This window comes from Bemisia tabaci, chromosome 1, assembly GCF_918797505.1.
Source record: "Bemisia tabaci chromosome 1, PGI_BMITA_v3".
Classification (NCBI taxonomy): Eukaryota; Metazoa; Arthropoda; class Insecta; order Hemiptera; family Aleyrodidae; genus Bemisia; species Bemisia tabaci.
This window is the reverse complement of record NC_092793.1, coordinates 1,033,219-1,056,408: the sequence shown is the minus strand read 5'-3', so window position 1 is coordinate 1,056,408 and position 23,190 is coordinate 1,033,219. Positions and strand designations below refer to the sequence as shown.

The window sequence follows — 23,190 nt, the reverse complement described above, 5'->3', positions numbered from 1 at the left end:
TAAAAATCGTCCTAAAGAGCCAAAAATGGCAAAAAATCGTCCCACAGAGCCAAAAATGGCAAAAATTCGATAAATTGCCACGCTTAAGGTTCAAGAAAGTGGGGTACAGCTTTTATATTGACGTACGTAACAGCTCTTACCTACATATACAACGTATCGAAAAATTATAGTTGTACCTGGATTCCTACGATGTGAAAATTGACTGGGATGTCGATTTTAGCGGCCTTTTCTTACTTGAAGGTAGCTCTTTTGAATGTTTTTCGACCTTAGTCACCCTCTATGGGTGTGTACTATGGGTATTTTTCTACGTACTTACTTTTCATATCTGGCCATAAAAATGGCTTCCTGTGAATTTTAAAAGGCCTAACGGTCCATTGTTGCCAATTTTCACCAATTTTTACGGGTTTTTTCAAGTTAACGTGTGTGAAACTTAATTTAATCTAAAAACCGTGTACATTTTCGGAAAGAACGTAAAAAAATACATAAAAATGTGATGTGTAACTTTTCTCTACGAACCGAAAGAGTCGAAAACAAACGAAACTAACGGAAAAAACCGAGGTAACAAACTGTGAGCTAATTAAATGAGAAAACAGAGAAGAATCGGAAAATTAAAAAACTCAAACTCACAAAATAAAATTAAAAAGCCGACGCGTTTCGGGACACCTTGCAAGGCTAAATTCCGACTGCGTCGGAATTTAGCCTTGAAGAAGGGACCGAGGTGTCCCGAAACGCGTCGGCTTTTTAATTTTATTTTGTGAGTTTGAGTTTTTTAATTTTCCGATTCTTCTCTGTTTTCTCTACGTTGCCAAATTTTCGAGAAAAATCGTCCTGAAGCGCCAAAAATGCCAAAAATTGGATTAATCATCACGTAGAAGGTTCCAAGAAGTGAATATTAAGTTTTCTTTCACTACAAATAACATATCAAAAATGGAAAATTGTAATGCGTCTCACGGAGCATGTAATCGCTCAGATGAACGTGACAAAAGGGACCCTCAAGGTGCTTAATTAGATAAGTGCTTTAGGTGCTTTCCTTCACTCCAGTTCACCTCTTTATTCCTGTAACCTCGAGGTAATCCTTGGTTCTCAAGATGCTTGCTACAGGCCAAATATACCAAACAATAGAAACTGCGTTGCGAATGTGTTCCACGATCCACATGAAAGTCAAAATTCACTTTCTAAAACCTTCTACATGATGATTAATTTAATTTTTGGCATTTTTGGCGCTTCAGGACGATTTTTCTCGAAAATTTGGCAACGTAGAGAAAAGTTACACATCACATTTTTATGTATTTTTTTACGTTCTTTCCGAAAATGTATACGGTTTTTAGATTAAATTAAGTTTCACACACGTTAACTTGAAAAAACCCGTAAAAATTGGTGAAAATTGGCAACAATGGACCGTTAGGCCTTTTAAAATTCACAGGAAGCCATTTTTATGGCCAGATATGAAAAGTAAGTACGTAGAAAAATACCCATAGTACACACCCATAGAGGGTGACTAAGGTCGAAAAACATTCAAAAGAGCTACCTTCAAGTAAGAAAAGGCCGCTAAAATCGACATCCCAGTCAATTTTCACATCGTAGGAATCCAGGTACAACTATAATTTTTCGATACGTTGTATATGTAGGTAAGAGCTGTTACGTACGTCAATATAAAAGTAGTACCCCACTTTCTTGAACCTTAAGCGTGGCAATTTATCGAATTTTTGCCATTTTGGGCTCTGTGGGACGATTTTTATCGAAAATTTGGCAACGTAGAAAAAGTTGTACTTACCGAACATTTTTAATTCATTTTTTGCGTTATTTTCAAAAACGTACACGTTTCTTAGTTTAAATTGATTTCTGCGTGTGTAAAATAGAAAAGAGCCCCAAAAATGGGCAAAAAATGGCAACAATGGACCATAAGGCAACTTAAAATTTATCGGAGGCCTCTAAAAAGGCCAGAAACGGAAAGTACGCAAAAAAAAAAATACAAAGGAATCGTCTGCTGAAAGCGTGATAACAGTGAAAAAAGTCGACGAAAATAACTATTTTTCGATGCCAAGATTATGGGTTTAGGCGTTGTTACACCTTTGCATGGGCTCCGTCCGGTGAAATATTTGGCATAAAGTCTACCTAAGACTAGTACTTTGAAAATATGAAACATTCAGCAAAATCCAGGTGGGGCCGGAAAAGGCCCAAAACGACACTCCTCCTTTACTCACAGAAAAAATATCAATATGGATTTCAAAAATTAATAAGGCCACAAATGCAAGAATAAGAAAATCGTCTTTGAACATATCTATGGATCAACTCGTACAATAATAAGACGCCAACTGAACGTTTCCGACTTTCTCAGAATATATACAGGATGCGGCAAAAGTCCCGGGACCCCTATTTAATTTTTTTTTCGGCTGCAGCTAGGAAAATGAAATTTGGGGGGTAGTCCTAGGTCAATGAAAGCTACTTTTTGACCCCCCAAAATATTGGGGGCCCCCCCTTTGGGGGGGGGGGGGTTACGGACCCTAATTTTTTTTTTTCAAATGGGAAGACCCCCTTTGTGATACCTCGTTCGAAAGAGCATAAGAAAAGAAAATTTTTCGCGTAAACCCGAAGTCATTATCTCAAACCGTTTCAAAATGGCGGCCGGTCAAAGTTCAAAATGGCCGAAAATTGGCACCTCTGCTATTTGCACATGGATTTACTTGAAACTCGGTATCTGTAGGTATTTTGGCACGAGAAAAACGAATTTGACGTTAGATTTTTTAAAAAAACCCCTATTTTTTCAAAATGGCCGCCGGTTTAGGCTGAAAGTGGACGAAAATTAGACAAACTCGATTTCTTGCCAATGGATTCACCTGAAATTCGGTTTCTGGGGGTATTTTGACCCGAGAAGAACGAATTCGACATTAGATTTTTAAACAAACCCACAAAATTTTTCCAGTGCAATTTTATCAGTATGTTCCTATGATGGGAACAACAGATACCAACTTTACATCAACTCTTTATCATGAAGGTAAGAAAGTCCAAATTGATATCATCATGTTACCATATTTGTGCAATGTTGTTGACAACATTTTTTTTAAATCATGTTCATATCATATTGGGACTTGCCGTATTGCTAGCATGTTGGTATCATGTTGGTCTTTTACCCCAAGTTGATATCACGTTGATACCATGTTGACATCATCTTGATACCAACATGGGCGTTTTAGACCATGTGGTGACAACATGGTCTCAACATGTTACCAACATGTTCATTTTTAGCAGGGTATTTCCAATCATCAATGACGTTCTTTCAATTTTGACACTATCCCCACTATAATAGTTACCTGTTTGCCGCCTACACATTGTTTTCGTTCACGATAACTTTTGACAGAATCGCTCTAACTCCTTCAATTTTTGCAATATTGTCCCTCTCGGTCAAATAGAGGCCACATTCAAAGGGCTCAATAGCACTTACCGTTTACCCATAAACAGTCATTAACGTAAGTGCCTTACTTACGCTGTTTTCCACTAAACCGTTTTTTTAAGTTTCAATTTTTAGTTTCCTTGGTAACCCTGGTTTTTCATCATCTGATTGATATTTTGATTTTCGAATTTATCATTTTAATGGAGGCTACCTAACTTTTTTCCCACAAATGATGCGTTGTCATCATTTAATTTTTAAATTCCATCTTTCATCGTTCTTCTTTTCCTACTTTCATCTTTCACCTGGCCAAGTCATCTGTCTCTTTATTGTCTTTGTTTTTTTATTATGTTTATATTTAAATCTAATCACACATTGTAGCTTACAGGTTATGTTACATTTTTTTGTTTCCATTATTCAATCCTCCTCCTCCCTCCCTCTCATGTTTCTAGCAATTTTTCAGTTTTTTTTCCCAGGGGATGCCATGATGCCTGAATCCCCTGTCGCACGTTTTTTTCCTTTAGGTATGCAATACCCCTCACTTCAGAGGTTGTGTCGAGCTCCTTCCCCACAACAATAATTTTTAAACATTTGGAATTCTATTTTCCCCCATTTTAACTTTTTATTTTTATTTATCATTGCTACCATTCTCACTCATGCGTCTTGTGATCCATCTTGATAATATCGTAATAATTTTTATGAAATACTATATTTTTTAATAAAGCGAGATAAATCATTATAAAACGGGTAAAGGCATAGTAATTTAATATTTCAAGTGTTCCTCTTGCCCCCATTCTATAATTGTGCCCGGTTCAATTGTAATCCCCCCCCATAAAAAATTTCCATGCTTCTGTCAATATTTATAAAAATAAATGTCGCTTTATGCAGATATTATTTATGAAATTTATTTACTTGATTATACTAACGAAACTCTCTACGTAAAAGAAAGAAGAAAGCGTGCGGGAAGAAAAAATAGAGAAAAGGGAAAAAATAGAAAAACATAAAAAAAAATAAAAAACTTGATCTAAACGATCATAGTTTTTTGCCAAGATAAATCACGGAAACTCCATCAACTACTGAAATGATCAATATCGATATTTAAAGAGCATCTAGACCCGCGACTTCAGTCATGGGCTTTCCGCTAGTCATGAACATATATCCGTGATGTAAAATATTGTTAAAACTTCAAAACGTGATTATGTGTACCTATATTTTATGTTTTACAAAAGCTCTGATGATGGCGTAAGCCGAAAGGTATTTTAGCAAATAAAATTTCGATCACCACGACACCTTGGTTCGTTTTTCACCTTCATTACAAAATGATGTTGTTCTAATGGAACTCTTTTCATTCATTTTTGCCCTATTCTGAACTTTGACCGGCCGCCATTTAGTCAAAAATCAAGATTTTGAATCTCGGTTTGCGTTCCAATTTCTATTTTTTATCGTCTTTCGATGGATATTTTACAAAGGGGGGGGGGTTGCTATTTGAGAAAGAAAACTGGGGGTCGTTGTCCCTCCCCGTGGGGTGGGAGCCCATAGGTAGCTAACATTGATCTATGAACATCCCCAAAGTTTCGTTTCAAACTATGAATTAGTTAAAATTTTAGAGGGGGTGGAGGGGACTTTAGGGAGAGGGCGGTAATTTTGAGGTTAGAGGATGGAGGTCTAAGAGCCGGATTTAGGTTTTTGCCGCCCCCCCCCCTCCCCCCGGGCCCAGATATACGGTGACAGACTGTTATCCGATATCTAGGGATTTTTTGATGAGATACCTAAAAGAAAGTAAAAATCGACTCTTTTACCCTCAATTTTACCTTCGACTCGATAGATAATATTTTTCATCTATATTTTGCAGGGCTTATTGGAAACTCTATTTTTCCCGGACAATAAGTCGGAATATAAAACGATTGCGTCTCACTCAATATACTTGACAGTTCAACAGAATAAAGAAAAAACTCCTCAACCAATATCCTTTTACTTTGACTAGGGATTTTAGGGGTAAGATTAGTATGCTGTGGAGGATTAAGGATTTCATTGGGAAGGCAAGTAGAAAATTAGTCTATAATTCGTTAATCGGAGCTAAATTAAATTACTGTATTTCTCTTCTTGGAGAGGCAAGTAGTAAAGCGATTAGGGATTTACAAAAGGGACAGAATTCTGCCATGAGATATATGCTAGGGTGTGATTGGGGAAATAGAATAATTAATATGCTGGAGACTCTTGGCTGGCTATGCATGGAATTGCTGATAAAAGCCTGGATATTCATTTTCATATTTAGAATGAGGAAGGGATTGATTGATATAAGAGATAATGAGTTATTGGAGATATTAGATAGGAGAATGGGAAGGGATTTAGAGTTGAAATATGTATAATGATGTAAAGTATGTAGATAATATGCCATCATTTAAGGAACTGAGAGATTATACATTGTTCGGTTGTCAGCTAATGAAATTTCAAAGAGAAAATTGAGGAGATGGGGAACTTCTACCCAGATACTACAGGTGGTAGGAGTTTGGCCTGCAGATAGTAGTCCAGGGAAAAGAAAAAATTTAGATTAATAGTTTAGGGATTGTCTCAAATTGACGCAAGCAGATGGGATTAGCCCTTGAGGCCTAGTTAAATAAAACAAAAAAAAATTGGTCTGTTCAACACTTTTATGGGGCGGAAAAATTCAAAGAAGCCAAGCAGATTTAAATATTGCAAATCGACACATCGAATGATGGTATTTTTAACAAAATCTAGGGATTTTTGTCTTCCCGACTGGGGATTTCATATCGGCTACATAATTTAATATCTTAATCGTCATCGATTCACACTTATTGATTCATGCGATGCTAATGTGCACGAAATTATATAAGTTTCGGAAACACGGAAAAAGCGTCATCCGATTCTGCGATAGTTTGAACGATGCGCATTTGTGCAGGAGAGTGTTGCAAACAAATATCTAAGGAGTGGGAAATGATTTTTCAAGGAACAAGGATTTGTGATAAGTAAAAGGCAAACATATACATAGATTCTCATAGACTATATATGTTTGCAACATGACAAAACGTCGAAAAAAACTTTTACGGGGTAGTAGTAAAATAATTTTATTTTAAAGCGGGCCATTTGAAAGAAAGAAAGAAAGAAAAAAGTAGTAAAGAAAGAAAGAAGAAAGAAAGAAAGAAAGAAAGAAAGGAGGAAAGAAAGAAAACACCGTGTAAAGGGAGAGTACGGACTTGTCGAAATATGGACCTAACTCGAGGCTCAAATTATTCTTGATTAATGATTGATTTATTCCCAACTTGTGCAGATCGTTTTCGAAGGTGTTGCCAAAGAGTTACCTGACCCTTTCCGCAAGTTTCGAGGTTTTGTTGCTGTAGACAATGTGGCTTTAAAACCGGGATCGGAATGCCGAGGGCACTGCACCTTTGAGGGTGGTTTTTGCGGATGGACCAATGATGAGGAGGATGATTTTGATTGGTCACTGGTAAGCATTTTGATCAAGGTACCACTGCAAAGAATGGTACCTATCGAAGGTATTAGTGCATGAGAATAGTTTGCCCTAGATTTTTTACATTTTTTGAGAAATGATGGCTTTCAAAATTTCGTCTATCAATTAAAATAATTTAAAACTAGGGGGCTACGCTTCCTGGCCGCTACGCAGACCGCGGGTCAATAAGTAAAGTGGGCTCATCTGAGGATAATATCCAATCGATTACGAAAAGCTATTTTTCAAACTATAAAAGGAGATGAAGTATAAAACAATCAATAATATGTGCTCAGAATTATTGAGAAAGTCAATAATTATAGGTAATTTATAATTATTTTCGGCCTTATGTGGTGTAGTGGTTGTAGCGCTTGCTCTATGATCGTGAAGTCCCGGGTTCGATTCCCGGCCAAGTGACCCAAGTTTTATTGTCTCAAACAACGGTCATTTGGGGCTGGCTTGTTTAGGGACGAAGGGGGTATGAGCTTTTAGGGACGGTAATGCGTAAGACTATTCCTCGTGGGATATTTAAAGTGAAAAATAAGAAAAAAACTCTAAAATAAAAAAGAAAACATCTTTATTAAGAGTATCCCTGCTAAAAATGAGTGTACCTAATGTAAGCATATTGTTTGCAATGTGCTAGTATTAAATTTTCAAGCATAATACGAGTAACATAATGTTAGCAATAAGTCGGTGCTATATCAGCTATATGTGAGAATTAAGTTCAATAGTGATACACTGAATGATTATGTCCCAACCATGTGTGTTATATGTTAGCATTAAGTTGGTCATCATTATACTAGTATTACACTCCATATGGACTAAGTATATCTTATTTGTTGCCAAAAGCGATTATCTAAACTACGCAAGAAAATGAAATATATTGGTACAGGAAAATTGAAAATTAATAATATAATAATATCCCAGAATTATTGAGAAAGTCATTGACACTGATCAGATTTCTTGAGGAAGTCAATTATGTTGGTATTTATCAAATCCTGCAATAACACCCGTAAATTCAAGTTCATCCTGAAATTTTAAGAAAAATGAGTGCTTTCACTAAAATTACTTTTTTTATTTTTCTGTTACTGCTAAGGGGAATGCTGGGGCGTTAAAAAAATGGGCATGAAATAAAACGAAAAAAGCAAGGGCTCAGTGTACAAGGATGTTAAGAAAATTACTTCTTTGCAAGAATGTAGGTAATTCTCAAAAAAGAAACTGTCAGTAAGACCAACATTCTAACTTTTCTAACATGTTCAACATATTCAACATTCATAATTGTTAGCAGATGTATGAAGTAAAGAAGTGTTTTACTTTTTTATTTTCTCATTGGAAAAAAGGCATTTTAAACAAAAAATTCTACAATTTAAAACTCCATGTATTTAGAAAACATTAGCGTTTAGTGATTGAACAGATGCATATACACATGGCGATAAAACACGAAATTTCTCTCATTACCTATGAGACTGAACTTTAATCCTTATCTAAGTTATAATAGCACTCTGTAATGTAGGTACATACGAACGATCATTGCATTTCATGAGCTTACATTATTGACGTCAAAAGTATCCGATACGGAAACAAGAATTTTTTCAGCTTTATACTGCTGAGTGTATAACTGGTTCAGTGCCAGTGTAATGCTAGCATTACACTAATGAGTGTATAACTATGTGATGATTGTAGGGTAGCCTGGGGTTAAGTGGGCACGGCGGGTTAACTGAACACTCGACCTAGCTGCCACCTGGTGGGCATACTCAAAACCAACTACGCGTCAATTTCATCAGTTTATAGACCCTTACTAGTGTACCTTGCGCCGAGTTGATAATCTTTGTTTTTTTTGAAGTTATGTTTACAAACGTGTTTCGTGGGGCGAAAAGTAAATTCCCGGTGCTGTGAACTGAAGCCCAAATGACATATCTAGCTTTTGAGGAAGGCTTTGGTAAGTGCTTTATTGTTTCATCTATAGTTTTATGTACTATTTCCAGTGATTACTTTGGTAATTATTCCAATTGAGTATTATTTATGATTTTTTTTCTCTGAAATTCCGAAATGGGGTTAACTGAACACTACCAAATGGGGTTAACTGAACACTACCAAATGGGATTAAAGAGGGCATTCCCAGTTAACCCCATAGATTACAAGTTAGCCAAAACATTCACTAAAACTTGTTTTTTGATTTTAATTGCAGTATTTTAACAACTAAAAGGAGAAAAAGGACAACCAACCATGGGACCTATTCAGAAGTCATTGAAATAAGTTTTCCGTATCTCTTAGTGAAAATGTATATAATATAAGTATTAAGACAAACAAAAAATCATCCTCAGATGTATTTCTTTAATTTTTAAGACTTTTCCACTTGTTCATTTGACTTAATAAAAGTTTCCTCTTTCAAAAGTATGCTTTTTCATCTTAGTGTCCAGTCAACCCACCCCCAGTGCCCAGTTAACCCACCCCACGGGGTTAACTGAGCACTTTCCCATTTTTTACAAAATCTAAATTTTGACCATGAAGAAATTTAAAAAATGAAACATACTATTTTTTGCAGATACCTTACATTATACTGAAGACATTGTACTTTAAAGATTAACTCTATCTATCACCAAATTTGTTTTATGATTTTTCAAACAAAATGGTGCCCACTTAACCCCAGTCTACCCTACATCAGTCATGGCCACCAGATGGCGCCGTGCTCTTCAATGTGCGATTCCCATTTTCTCTGAGCCCAAGCCTGTCTCGTATGAACGGTTTTTGTCTCGTTATTCTTCTCAATTGTTAAGGTGTTTATGATTGACTCCTAGAGATTTCACTTTTCTTTTAGTATTTATATTTGGGACGTTATAAGAGGTTAAAAGTTGCGCTCTCTTTTTCACAGCTTCATATCAATATACTTGGGTATACCCGAGAAATCTAACTCGTCAATGGTACCATTGGTACCCTTAACAAGATTGAACACAGCGTGTCCCACAAGTCTCAACGTGGAACAAGGGCGTAGGGAAGGTGGGGGTAAAAGGCCGCATTTTTCCGTTTCGGCCGTCTGTAGGCCGCCGTATCGCGTGAAAATTTCTAGAATGTGGTAAAACATGTGCTAAAGACCCTTAGGCACAAAATGGTACACTTTCCAGAATTTTAAAAGCATTTTCGAATTTTTTATGAATTTTTTCCCAAAATTTCGTAAGTGCGGCCTTTTGCCAAAAAAATGGGGAAAGAGGCCACACTTCCGGAAAAGTTCGTAAAAATTTCGGAAATGCATTCAAAATTCTATAAAGTGTGCCATTTCATGCCTAAGGGGCTATAGTTGATATTTTACCACATTTCCAGAATTTCCATGCGATACGGTGGCTAACAGACGGCCGCAACGGAAAAGTGTGACCTTTTGCCTCCACCTACCCTACATTTTAGGATCTTTGGTAATTATTAATAATATTTAGTAAAATATGTAGTAAAAGATTTAGTATTGGTAGTATAAGTTGATAGATAAAGTATGAGTGCTATTTTAGTGAAGGCTGCATGCGGCCTTTTGCCCCATCGGACCTGCGGCTTTTTGCCCCATTTGATGACGTAGGTAACCATAACCTAAATTCAAAGACAAGGCCATTAGCCGAAAAGTGACGGCGGGATATTCAAACCATCCTTATCATTGTTCGAACTGCAGCTCGTCTGAATTTTTCTATCAATTATAAAACTTGAAATTGACCAAAATAAAACTGGAAAAATCGATTTTTTTTCACCAAAAATTAACTCTCCTCATATTTTCGAGGGAACGCGTCCGTTCGGTCCGAAACTTCGTCAACACAACATCACCACCACTACCAACATAACTAACACGGTCCCGGTACCAACCTAAAAAATTTTCGGGAAAAAAGTCGGGTGCGGCCTTTTTCCCCGTGCGGCCTTTTACTCCCACCTACCCTAAGGTGTCCTTGAACTCTCTCCGCGGCCTCAGCGCCACCCCCGCGGGACCGTCTTTTTAAGGGTGACAGTGCATTGTTATTTAGGAATGTGCTAGCTAGCATAGTGCTAAAGCGCAGATAGTGAAGTGTCAAGATGAGACTACTGAGTGTAGAATTAGTATAATGCCAGTGCAATGCTAGCATTACATTCGTGCGTGTATAGCCAGTAGAATGCTAGCATTATACTCGTGAGTGTATAACTAGTGTAATGCTAGCATAATGCAATTCTGTGTGCAAATCACATTAAGTACCTACCATTGATTGACAATCCAGGGAAGGAAGTTTTGCCCGTAGGTACATTATCCTTGTATCTGAGCTGAATAATAGACTTTAATGGCTTTCTTTGATTGTCCACTCATATTTTCTGTGAATTCCGTAAGTACTCAGCTCATAAACATTCCTGTCAAAACTTTATAGGTATTTGTTTCATTCCCGTGTGGTGTGGTTTTGAATTTTCAGGGAAGAGGTAGTGAGAACCCGTCCACTGGTCCAGCCACAGACCGATCCAGCTTCATTTATGGTGGCATCGAAGGCGGCTACGCATATATTGATTCTTCTTATCCGCGAAGACCAGGAGATATTGCTCGGCTGTCTAGTATGGAATTTGATCCTACCGGTAATTGCTTACTTTACCAATCACTCAGGAAAATCTCATCATAGTTTTAGTTGAAATTGGTGAAAAATTAATTTGAATATCCTTTTAATGCTGAGGTCCAAAAGTTCTGGTACCTAAGTACTTCTTTGTATTTTTTCATTCAAATTATACATACCTTCACTATAAATGTATAAAGATTCGCAAATATTTTTTTAATTTTTACTCAAATCTTAGTTTCCAATCGTAGGTATTGTTACTGCACCAACATCCTTCTACTGTGAATTCATTTTCGAGACTGTAATATTGATTATTTTAGAATATCCCTTTACTGCATCCGCGTTGCCATCTGGCACGGCCATTATTTAATTCAAAGTAAATTCTGGAATGATCATATTGGTACCCCCGTGTAGATTCTACGGAACTTAACAACGTTGCCAACCTAAAAAAATAGTGATGGGGGGACTGGAGATGCTGAATTGACTATATAATCCTGTTTTTTTAACGGAGCCATTTTTAAGGAGTAGCCGCGAGTATCCCAACTTTGAAGAATGTTTTGAATGACTTAGCTTGCCTTTAGAGACGGGGAAAAAATCATAGTCATTGCCTACACTATCTAGATTAATAATTTCCTGGACTGATGAGGAAAAAAATTATTTTAATATTATTTTCGGCTCATAAACGGCGGGGTGTCATATGGCAACAACATACTGGCTCTTGTCTCTACTTATAGCCCTTGTGCGGGCCATGGGACGCAGTAGAGGTAAGTCGCCGAGTGTGGCCATTCTCTGTCAGGCGCTCAGGGCGGCTATTTTTAGTGGCCCGCCAACGCGCGTTTTAAAGGGGGCTCAAAATACGCAACTTTGAGCTCGTTGCTCGTGGGTTAGGTAATATTATTAAAAACAATCTGTGGAAATTTCTGTGAACTCTCTGCACCCTCGGGTTCACAAACATGCAAGAATAAAACATTACTAAGCAAGCTCAGTAGGTAAACAAGCAGTGAACTCCGACACAATGTGTTAATAAGGCGCGTCATTAACTCGCACATATCAACCCCTTTAGTTTTCATTTACAGAGATTTCAAAATAGGCAAGTAGCACAGCAAGAGAATTTATACGATCCAACACTGCGAGGTCAACGACGTACTTTGACGAGACCTTGTATTGTGAATGTAGAAAGCCATTCGAACGAGTTTAAGTTTTTTGATCTGCCCTCAGCAAAATCTAATCAGATTCTTAAAGAAAAGTGCTACGTAATAATTTAAGCGAGGAAAAGGAAAAATTCTGTCGAACTCCTGAAAGATAAAGTCGATTTAAAGGTATTTTGCGGCTAAAATATCCAAATCACCGGTATTATAAATCCCGTTATATTATTGAAAAGAAATTGACTCAATATAAATGCAATTGAAATATGTCTTGATTTTCTTATTTTAAACGTATTTCCATGCAAAGAAGTTCAACCATGCCCATGCTTTATTCATTCATGAATTGAAAGTAAGCAATCTACATCCCGAAAATCTACTGATCTGCCGAAAAAAAATTGCAGAAACTTGATATACCAACCAGGTCGATGCACCTACTCGTTGAATTTACCAACCAATTTCGTGAGTGTAAATATGTAAAAATCAATATGCTATAGTCATTTTGGGTGCGTTTATTTTTCATGAAACAATAATAATTTTAATCCCGAAAAACCATCAATTTTCCGTATAAAATCGAAAAAAGCGAAATGCGTCGACTCCCTGACGTGAAATTAGATTCTACGTGTAAAAATACTTACATAACGATATGCTGAACAGAAACCATGTGTGGGCACAGTTAGCAGTCCGCGGCAACATCAATTCAACAGAATAACGGCAAAAATTAGATCGGATTTTGGCCGCTTTGCCTGCCTCTCCTCGTTATTTACAAACCATTCCTATACTCATCTCAAAACTTTTCTCAGAGCTTTGTGTTATTATCAGCTTCCATTTAAATCCCAGTTCGATGACCGAATCGGCTGCCCAAAAAGCAAGCCATTTTTGAAAGGTTCTATGAGAAATTCGTGATATTATCGGCTCTCAGGAAACACCCATGGCTAAAATTGGTGGTATAAATGTTTGAGTGCTTAAAATAATCGTATTTTAAGAAACTAAGGCATTAAACTATGGAGTCAATTTCGTTTTAATAATATAACGGGATTTACTACCGGTGATTTAGCTATTATAGCCCCAGAATACTTTTAAAGCGCCTTTACTTTCCAGAATCTTGACGGAATTTTTTTTTGTTGGCTTAAACGACTCAAGAGACACTGTAGTTAAAAAATATAGGTAAAGAATTTTAGATTTTGACAAAAAAAAAAAAAAAAAAAAAAATGTATTCGTTCAGGCACACCGTGTATTGTATGAAGTACCGCTGCTTATCAACCCTTGTCCTCAGGTCAAAATTCTTACAAGGAAGCCCCTTGCAAGAGGCGAATTTTTTGTAATTTCTCCCAATTTTTTCTCAGTTATATAATTGAATTGCTTGTCAAATTCTGAGATCAATTATATTTTAATTGTAATTTAAACATTTCTTTTTTCCCCTCTATTTTATTTTTTGTATGGAGAAGTTTTGTTGATTTCTTCGGATTTCGAATACTGTAACTTCTCTTCTGTTCGGCCGATTTTTATGAATGAGACCTCTTTTAATTCGTCTTTTAACGGAGAGTAAGGAAGAAATTGCTAAATACACGCGAAACAATTTTTTTGAAAATTCGGTGGATCCCAGCGTGACGGCGAAATGGGTAATGAGTGAAAGTAATTAGGTCCGACTGCGGCGAGGGTCGTCTTTTGTTCTTCAGCTAGGAAGTCACGCGGCGAACCTAGCCACGATTGGGACACTGCCTGGGTTTGTGCCTGCTTGTGCACTGTTTTGGCCTGATAGGGGAGTGAATTTCTGTATGGGCCACGGTTAGCACATGGTCTAAAGAGTCTCGAGGCTCATCACAGATTGCACTTACGGCTATCCTGGCTGGCCCTGGCTATCAGAGCAGTGGTACCAAATTTTGAAAAGCATAACACGGGTGTAGATATCTGTCAATGCAACGTTTTAAACAAAACGGAGGAGTAAAATTCTCATTCGAAGAGTGCTGAACTGCTCAGCAATCCTAGAATCAGGTTGTTTGCTTCTGCTTATATGTGCATATTTTAAATTAGCGCGGAGCATTCTTAGGTTTTTTTTAAAAAAAACCGAGTAACGTAGACTCTCTGTATTCATTACACATAAACTAGAAAGCCCCAGAATGACAAAAAATTTAAATCATAATTATTGACGGATTAGTAAACTTTTTACACGCTTTGGAAAATCTCAGAAGTTCGCGGCAGTCTATTTCCGGTAAGGAACTAAGGGACTCGGTTATTGTAAGGGGGGGGGGGGGTCGAAACGATCGCAAAGGCTGTATACTACGTATACGCGCCAAAAGTTAATGGGGTGGAAGGGACTTTTGAATCACCCTTTATAGGAAGAATGTATTTCATTTGTGGCGTTTTTAATTTTCTTCTTTATTCTTATTAGGAGGATCCTCTGCTTAAAATGACCATGTTGGTAACAAGTTGGTCCGGCCCGACATGGTAGCAACAGGGTGAATGGAACCTGTTATCATATATGATATCAACATGTTCTTACCATGATATCAACATGTTACCAATATGATATCACACACTGAAAAAAAGAGTTCCAAAATGCCAAAATGCTACAATTTAGGCGTGCTGCACATTCTTAGGCTTAATTTTCATCGCGGACACCAGCGAAGTGACGCTGAGAACCCGACAATCAGTGTTCGCCAGAATTAAGCCGCGCTGCGCCCGAGTTCCTAAGCGGTCACCCATCAGAGTACTAACTACGCCCGACGTTGCTGAACTTCGGTGATCGCCCGAGTGTCGCTGCCACTCCGCCACGGACGCTCGCGTGGGGGAGATGGCTAATTTAGCACTAATAAACGTCCTCAGATCTGGTTCAATGATTAGAAGCAATGATATTCTTGCAATTCTGTACATCATTCAGTTTCACAATGAAGGATACGAAAATAATATAAATTAGATCAAGCTTTAGAAAGAGAGGAGTACGAACAACACATGAAAAAAATGAAATAAAATATGGACGGATAAATAGTTATTAAAAATGAAAATATGAAAAACGAAATAAGATAAATAAATAATATAAATTGATGAAAATGAATAATATTATTAATAATTTACTATAATACATTATAATTTATTTTATATATATAATGGTTTATCAAATTAATAATATAAATTCTTAATATTATTTAATAATTTTTATAATTACTTCCTGGTCCCATCTTAATTGAGCAACTTTCTTTTGACTTAAAGCCGCAGATATAAATGAATTTTATTCAATGCACACATGAGTTTTGAAAGTAAAATAGATTAAAAATGTCTAAAGGAAAATTTACTCATAGAAAAAATATCAACATGGATTTCAAAAATTAATAAGGCCACAAAGGCAAGAATAAGAAAGTCGTATTTGAACATATCTATGGATCAACACGTACAATAATAAGACGGCAACCGAACGTTTCCGACTTTCTCCGAATATATGCTGAAAGTTCGGTGCGAATAACCGAATGATTGGTTTCCGTGACCTTAAAAGATCGGTAAAACCTTACCGAACTCGGTTGGTCGTGTGTTTAAAACGCCGTAATGCCGTTTGGTTAAAAAAAACCCAATACTTAGGTTTGTGCCACCGAACAACCGTATACCGAAGGGTTCGGTAAAAATCACCGAACTTTTTTTTCAGTGCAATGATATCAGTATTTTCCCATGATGGGGCCAACAGATATTAACCTTTACGTAAACTCTTTATCATAATGGTAAGAAAGTCCAAATTGATATAATCATGTTACCATATTTGTGCAATGTTGTTGACAACCTTTTTTTTAATCATGTCTATATCATATTGGGATTTGCCATAATGCAAGCATGTTGGTATCATGTTGGTCTTTTATCCCAAGTTGATATCACGTTGATACCATGTTGACATCATCTTGATAGCAACATGGGCGTTTTAGACCCTGTTATGGTAACAACCTGGTCTCAACATGTTACCAACATGGTCATTTTCAGCAGGGTTACTGGAAATTTTTGCCCGAAAATCAGCAGAGAATATTCTTAAATGAGCGAAAAAAATCCTCGGAAATTTTCTGCAACGACAATAGTACGAGTAATTTGTCATCCTTCAAAAGAGTAATGCGTGATAGGAAATCTATCAACGCAAAGGTTACACTCTAAGGTACACGGTGTGTTAGTTTCATCACCGATACACCTACACAGACAATTTTCTCTGAAAAATTTAATTTTCTTCTGATCACAAGTATATGTTTGTGATGAGTCCGAACCAAATGTCAGCTGAGAGAGAGATCTGAGCATTTGAATTATAATCATAAATACATGACTTTTGTCATGAAGCCCCCAACTTTTTAGCGTCTAAGTGCTATGTTGCTCCAGGACCCGATACACCAATATGCATGAGATTTTGGACACACATGTTTGGCAATGGCATCGGAACCTTAACCATTACCATCAGCGATAGGAGGGAGGGGCAGGACAGGGATATATGGAGTTTGTCTGGAGAGGCTGGTAACGGATGGTACCAAGCAGAAGTTCCCGTCTCCTCTACAAATCCTTTCAGGGTAAGAGATTTCAACATGTACCTTAGGGGTGAGCAAAATTCCCTACTTGTGCGCCGAACAATTCCATTAGGGGGAAAAGTGGGCAAATTGCATGTAGATTACGAGAAAAATTGTCGCAGGCGTACTTCGAACGGGAAATGCTCAAGCCCTTGCATCATGAAGTTGCCGAGAAGATCAGGTTTTCTTTTCGTGTCGCGGGAGGTGCCTTTAAACACGCAATTCCATCATCAAACACATCGTTTTACTTGATCGAAATATCGATTTTTCATTCGATTACTGGAAAAATTTGGAAGTAAATGAATCAACTTCTAGTAATAAATGATATACAGGGTTATCCAAAAGTCACTGACCACCCCTGTGACTTTTTCCCTAATTGAGATAGAAGTTTGAAACTTTGGCAATGTTCCTCGGTCTGAAGTAGCAACTTTTCGGTCCCCCCAAAATTTAGGGGGCGGCCCTCCCCCTAAGGGGGGCGGGGGCTAACTTTTTTTTTCAAATGGCGACCCACCCCCCTTTGTGATACCTCATTCGAAAGATAATAAAAAAAGAAAATGTTTGGTGCAAACCGCAGGTCAAAATGTTGAGTTTTGACAAAATGGCGGCCGGTCAAAGTTCAAAATGGCGGAAATCTGACATCTCCGTTGTGTATTGACGGATTGAACTCGACACGAGAAGAACGAATCTTTCATTGGATATCTAAAATTCTGTCAAATTTCAAGATGGCGGGAAATCAGTTTTACGGCTGTTTACCGATGGATTTGCATGAAATTCGATATCCTGGTGGTTTTTGGCTCGATAAAAGGAAATCTTTCATTAGATTCTTGAAATACTGAATAATCGATATCGATATCGAAACAAACTTCAAAATTCGGCTCGTAATTTTTTTTAAAACAATATCAAAATCAATATTTGGTTTATTCATTTCATGGCATACCTACTCGAATCACTATAATAGAAAATTTTAAAACATTTCATGAAATTTCATTTTATAAAATTTTATTAAAAGCTTATTTCTGCCTATAAATGTAAGTCTTCCATGTGACCAAAACCTTTGACTCCAACTTTACTTTCTATATTCAAGGCGGTGCTGTTTTCATGTAAATTCATGCTAATTGTACAGGGTGGCGTGTATGAAAATTTAAAATTTTTATGTAGGTGTACTTACAATATTTCCGGTGATTCCCAAAAAAATGACAAATCTATTCCAACTTGTTAATTAACAGATTTTGCTGAATAGTTAACAAAACGTTGCGAATATTATTCGAAGGAATTCTTTCACAGTTTCTTATCACATAATCAGGTCCGCCACATCCCACCTCGGGCCCTGGTACCAGTTTCAAGGCCCAGGCCCCCAGCACAGAAGGGGGTCTGCGGGGACTTCTCAAGGAAATTTTTGACATTTTCAATCTATCTGGACGCATATTGAAGCTCCCATGACAGAGATTTTCCATAAATTTCTGCAGAATAATTACGCCTATTTTTTACTTTCTGTACAAAATACCTACTTTCGAATTATTGCATTCAAAACACCTGGAATTTTTTTTCTTGGGGGGGGGGGGGGCAGATGATACTATTTTCAATTCTAGGGGGGGGGGGGGGGCAGCTCAGGTCCCTCTGGATTCCTCTTTCGTAAATTCATGGCAAGGGAGTTTAGCCATTGAAGTCTAGGATGCCCAGACTGGAGACTCTGAGCATCCGACGACGGAAGAAAATGAAACGTAGTTACTGAAAATATCATTCTATACTAGAAATCTTGAAAAGAGATAGAAACCTTTAAAGAAGAAAGAAGAATTATAAAGTTCCCCAGCGTGTCTTTGAAAATTTATTCACCTTTTGCGAAATTTTTAGGGTAAATTTTTCACTTTTTCTTACGAGACAAGGGTTATGTGAATTCGTAGTGCTTTTTCACCGGCGGCACGCCCCCTCCCCCCGCGATACCAGGGACCCAGTATCCCCCCCCCCCTTGTGGCGGGCCTGCACATAATTGTGTTTCATGTAGAGAAAAATAAAGAATAGGTAGCTCAGAGCTATAACTGAAGAAGTTGGATTTTTTTGTCAATTAGGTTTACTGCGGATTGCATATCCCACCCCTGAAATGAATGTTTCGTATGTTACAAAAATTTCACAGCCGTACAAAGTTTCATGAAATATTTCACGGAAATTTCCAATCTTCTATTAGGGGTCGATCATAAACTACGTCACCCAATTTAGGGGGTAGATGGGTATAGCGGTGGAGGACGGTGGGCGATGGGGAGGAAAGGGGGATCGAGCCAAAGATGAAGTGAGCTTCCCCGAGGGCAAAAGGACTGAAAATATTTGCTTAAAATTTGAGAGGGGATTTTTTTTTTCCTTCCAACGAATACTTTCAATTTATCTCAAATCAGTTGAATTTAGGAAATTATAACGGAAAGTCGAAAGCCAACGCACAGTATAAATAAGTTAGGTTACAAGTGAAACGTGGGCCATCCTATAAAATAGCCCGCGACTCTGCTAATTGCAGGTGCTATTTTATAGGATGGCACAAACGGTTGCGGAGTAGAAAGTAACGGATTCTATGTTCCCTTTTTTTGGGGTAAGGACAAGGCAATTAACATCGTGAAATTCGAGACCGTTTCATAACTCGATCTATAGACATATCGATTTGGGCGCATCAACAAAGTTTCGACCTAATCCCTCGGTCCCGTTGGATTTTTGGAGGTAATGCCGTTGAAGGTAATGTCCTGTCCCCCTTTGGGATACTTCGTCCAAAAAAAGTGATGTTTTGTGTAAATCCCAAGAAACTTTGGTTTATCAATACAGGCCTTCGATAAATCGCAATTTTAACGTTAAAAATAGATTTCCTGTGAAGAAATAAGTACCAAGTGTGACGAATTTGAAATTGGCCTTACGTTTCGTTTCAATTCTGTAAGTCTAACAGAGCTTCAGCTACGCCCGTTTTCGTGAAGGTCGATTTTATCGAAATTAAGTTGCAAACCTCAGATGCCCCCACGGATACGAGAATGGTCAAAAAAGTTGAAAAATGGTTTTTGTGCTTTTAAGTATTGGATCGATTAACAAACAACGAAATTATAAAACAAGGATCAGGGTTGGTCGAGCAACAGTCCCTGGACGATTTCGCGTAGAATGTCCCATTTGGCTGTGAGTGGGCGATGTCGGCAGGCCTCGGCAATACCGTTCCCAGCATCGGGGGGTCGATCCCACCCGACGAAGCCACGTTAAGCCCGTATCTGGATGTCCCTGAGACGACCGACCCCCGACCCAAGGCCTTACGCGACGGGCTAAACCCCCACCGACAGCTCTACCCGGCGTTTCACCGGGGACCTGCCCGGCGGCGGCTTCGGAGAAGTGACGGCGTCAACGACGATCAGCGAGCTTCCCCGATAACCCCTCGGCGACGAGTCCGAGCCCGGAGCCGTAGAGACCTCCGTCTCTACACACACAGAGACCGCCGTCGTATCACAGAGATTGCGCGGTGTAAGGCTCCGGGCTGTGAGCCTCGGCTTGTCAGCGGTCCGCCATGAGGCGTCCTACGCCCGCCCGACAGGCTCGCTCCGTTGTGATCGACTCGGGACACATTCCTGCGGGCCTGTCTGGTGGACCCGCTTCGGGACTTGGCGGTTTTCCCCCCCCCGAGTCGTTGCCCCGGCAAGTCAGCGACCCGCGTCACAGGGCCGCCCGCCGCCGAGCGCTCGTAGTCAAGAAAAGCGGGGCATCAGAGGCCCACGTCCGGCAACCAGTTAAGATCCGTATAACGTCATTGCGATCACGTCTCGGAGTTGGAGACTCCTTGGGGAGAAGCCCGGCCCGGCCGTCGGTTGACGCCGTCGGCCGGGTGAGACTAGTCGCCGGTTGGGCACGGCCCACCAAGTGGTCCTGGCTCGACCCGCGGCCAGCGCGCCGTGAGCTGCGATCCGCCTTACGCCCAAACCACAGGGCAGAGACGGACCCCATTCGGCGTCGAACTCTGTTCGGGTCTTCGGCCCAGAGCGAATCATGGACTGTCGCGACTCGGCGCACCGAGCCACGGTCGCTGCTAGGACCGGACCAGGACGACCAGAGGGTCCGTCGTCCGTGCCTTTTGCCCACTGCTCTGGAAAACGGGCGGTCTTGCAATCTCAGCGGCCATGAGGGAGCCTGGTGAACCAGGCACGGCTGCCCCCCGCATCGGAGGTAAGTCATTATCAGCCGACCCCCGCAGGCGGTATACCGATGGGATCCCTCTGCCCGCGAGGCGCTGAGTGGCCACTCACGGCGCCACAGTTGGTGGGTGAGTCGGATGTACGCCTTCCGACTCGCCGGTGAACCGCCGTGGGTGGCGGATCGGCCACGCGGCTTAGTGCGGGCCGAGGCGGCCGGCCCCTTCTGCCTGGCACGCTTCGGCACTTAGAGTTATTATTGATCGGCAGAGCATTGTCGACCCGATCGGGGTTACCCCTTTAATCGGCATCGACGACGTCACGGCGCTCGTTGAAGGGGGCGAGAAGGGCCGGGTCTACCTTGTGGCCGAGGAGGCGCCCCACTCGTGAGAGGGGGCACACCGAGACGTCCGCGCCGACCGCCTCCGATAACGCAGTCCGCGCCATTTCGAAATGGGGGCACGCTCAAATTCGGTGCTCGGCGGAGTCCCGCTGGCCCGGACAGTCCCGGCACATTTCCCTTGCGCCGTCGCCCTGGCCGATCCGCAACAACTGCTGGCCGAAGTTCCCGTGTCCGGCCAGCACCACTACGGTATCTCGTTCCCATGTGCCTTTCGCCTTTAGGCGGACCTGAACGCTGGGGAAGAAGGAGCGCGTGGTAGGTCCCTTCGAGGAGCTTTGTCAGCGGGCGTTCCACTGCCGCAGGATCCTCTTTCGGAGAGCCAACCTGAGTTGGCCGGCCGACTCGTACTCCGCGTCGAATTCCTCCTGCCTGACCTGGACCACCTCGCCCCGGGCAAACTTAGTTAGCTCGGCCCGGTTTCTGACGAGCAAGTCCATCGGTGGGATCCCCGCCAGGACCTCCAAGGCGTCTTGCAACACGCTTTTCCACGCCGCGGTCGCGAGGATAAGGCCTTGCCGGCTGGCCCGTCTGATCGTTTCGGCGGGCCGTTTGCAGGTGAGCCTCTCGGCCCAGACCTCGGCCGCGTACTCGATGCGAATTCAGTTTGAAAACTCGTATAAATCGTACCTTAGTTGTTGACATTTCTACGTACTTTAAGCAAACTTCCTTTCACCACACCCGTTATCAGATTTCGAAAAAATGTTTTTTCACTCCACCCTGGACTGACGGGCCATACCGAAACGCGGTCGCCGCGACGCGCGACACCGAATATCCTGGCATCCCGGCAACTCTCTAGTGCCCAAACTGAAAAATGGTCGGTATATATACTCTGCTTTGAGGGTCGGTGTTGAGTGTATAAAAGTGTATGTGAGCTCTATTTTACGTATGCATTGAACCATTGCCTATATATCACCAATTATTAGAATTTGATTCAATTAATGCTAATAACAATTACCTAATTTTTCTGAGAAATCGAATGAAGAATCGCTATCGATCAAATTAAACGATAATGTACCGTTTTGAAAATCAGTAAACTCGATTTTTCGTGAAAAATACTAAGGAAAACATGTGTTTGATGATGAACTCTAGTGTTTGAGGGCACCTGCGGCGACTCGAATGGGAAAATCTGATTTTTTTTCCGGCAGTTTAACGATGCAAATATTCGAGGGGCTTGAGCACCATTTTCCCGTTGGAATTACGGCTGCGGACAATTTGTTTCGTAGGTAATCTACATGCAATTCGCCCCTTCCCCCCTCCCCAATTTTGTTCAGCGGTATTGTTTAGCGCTCAAGTCGGGAATTTCGCTCACCCCTAATGCACCTACATATTGCCTTTTTTTAGATGCAAGACACTACAGTTCAAGTGAAAAGTAGGTAAGTATTTGAACGAATAAGTAAATTACGAACGACTTTAGATGATGCAAATCTTTGAAAACTGATTCTCTGATCGAAATCTTTACGTGTAGGTTAAACATTATGTTTAAGTGGGAAAAAATGGAACAAGGATAGGTACCTATTCTGAATTTGAGATCAGAATCGCTAAAATTTTGAAAACTCAAACATCCTCAAATCACTTATTTCCTCAG

At 40.0% G+C, this 23,190-nt stretch overlaps 1 protein-coding gene across 7 annotated transcripts in view; it reads left to right on the top strand.

Moving 5' to 3' along the window:
• LOC109039960 (MAM and LDL-receptor class A domain-containing protein 1) overlaps positions 1-23,190 on the top strand; it is a 228,999-nt gene that overhangs the window by 88,687 nt on the left and 117,122 nt on the right. For all 7 annotated transcript variants that reach the window (XM_072298987.1, XM_072298887.1, XM_072298933.1 and 4 more), the window contains 3 exons: positions 6,678-6,854; positions 11,264-11,420; positions 16,882-17,066. In XM_072298987.1, the coding sequence (XP_072155088.1) occupies positions 6,678-6,854; positions 11,264-11,420; positions 16,882-17,066 (519 nt within the window). The remainder of the gene's footprint in view (positions 1-6,677; positions 6,855-11,263; positions 11,421-16,881; positions 17,067-23,190) is intronic.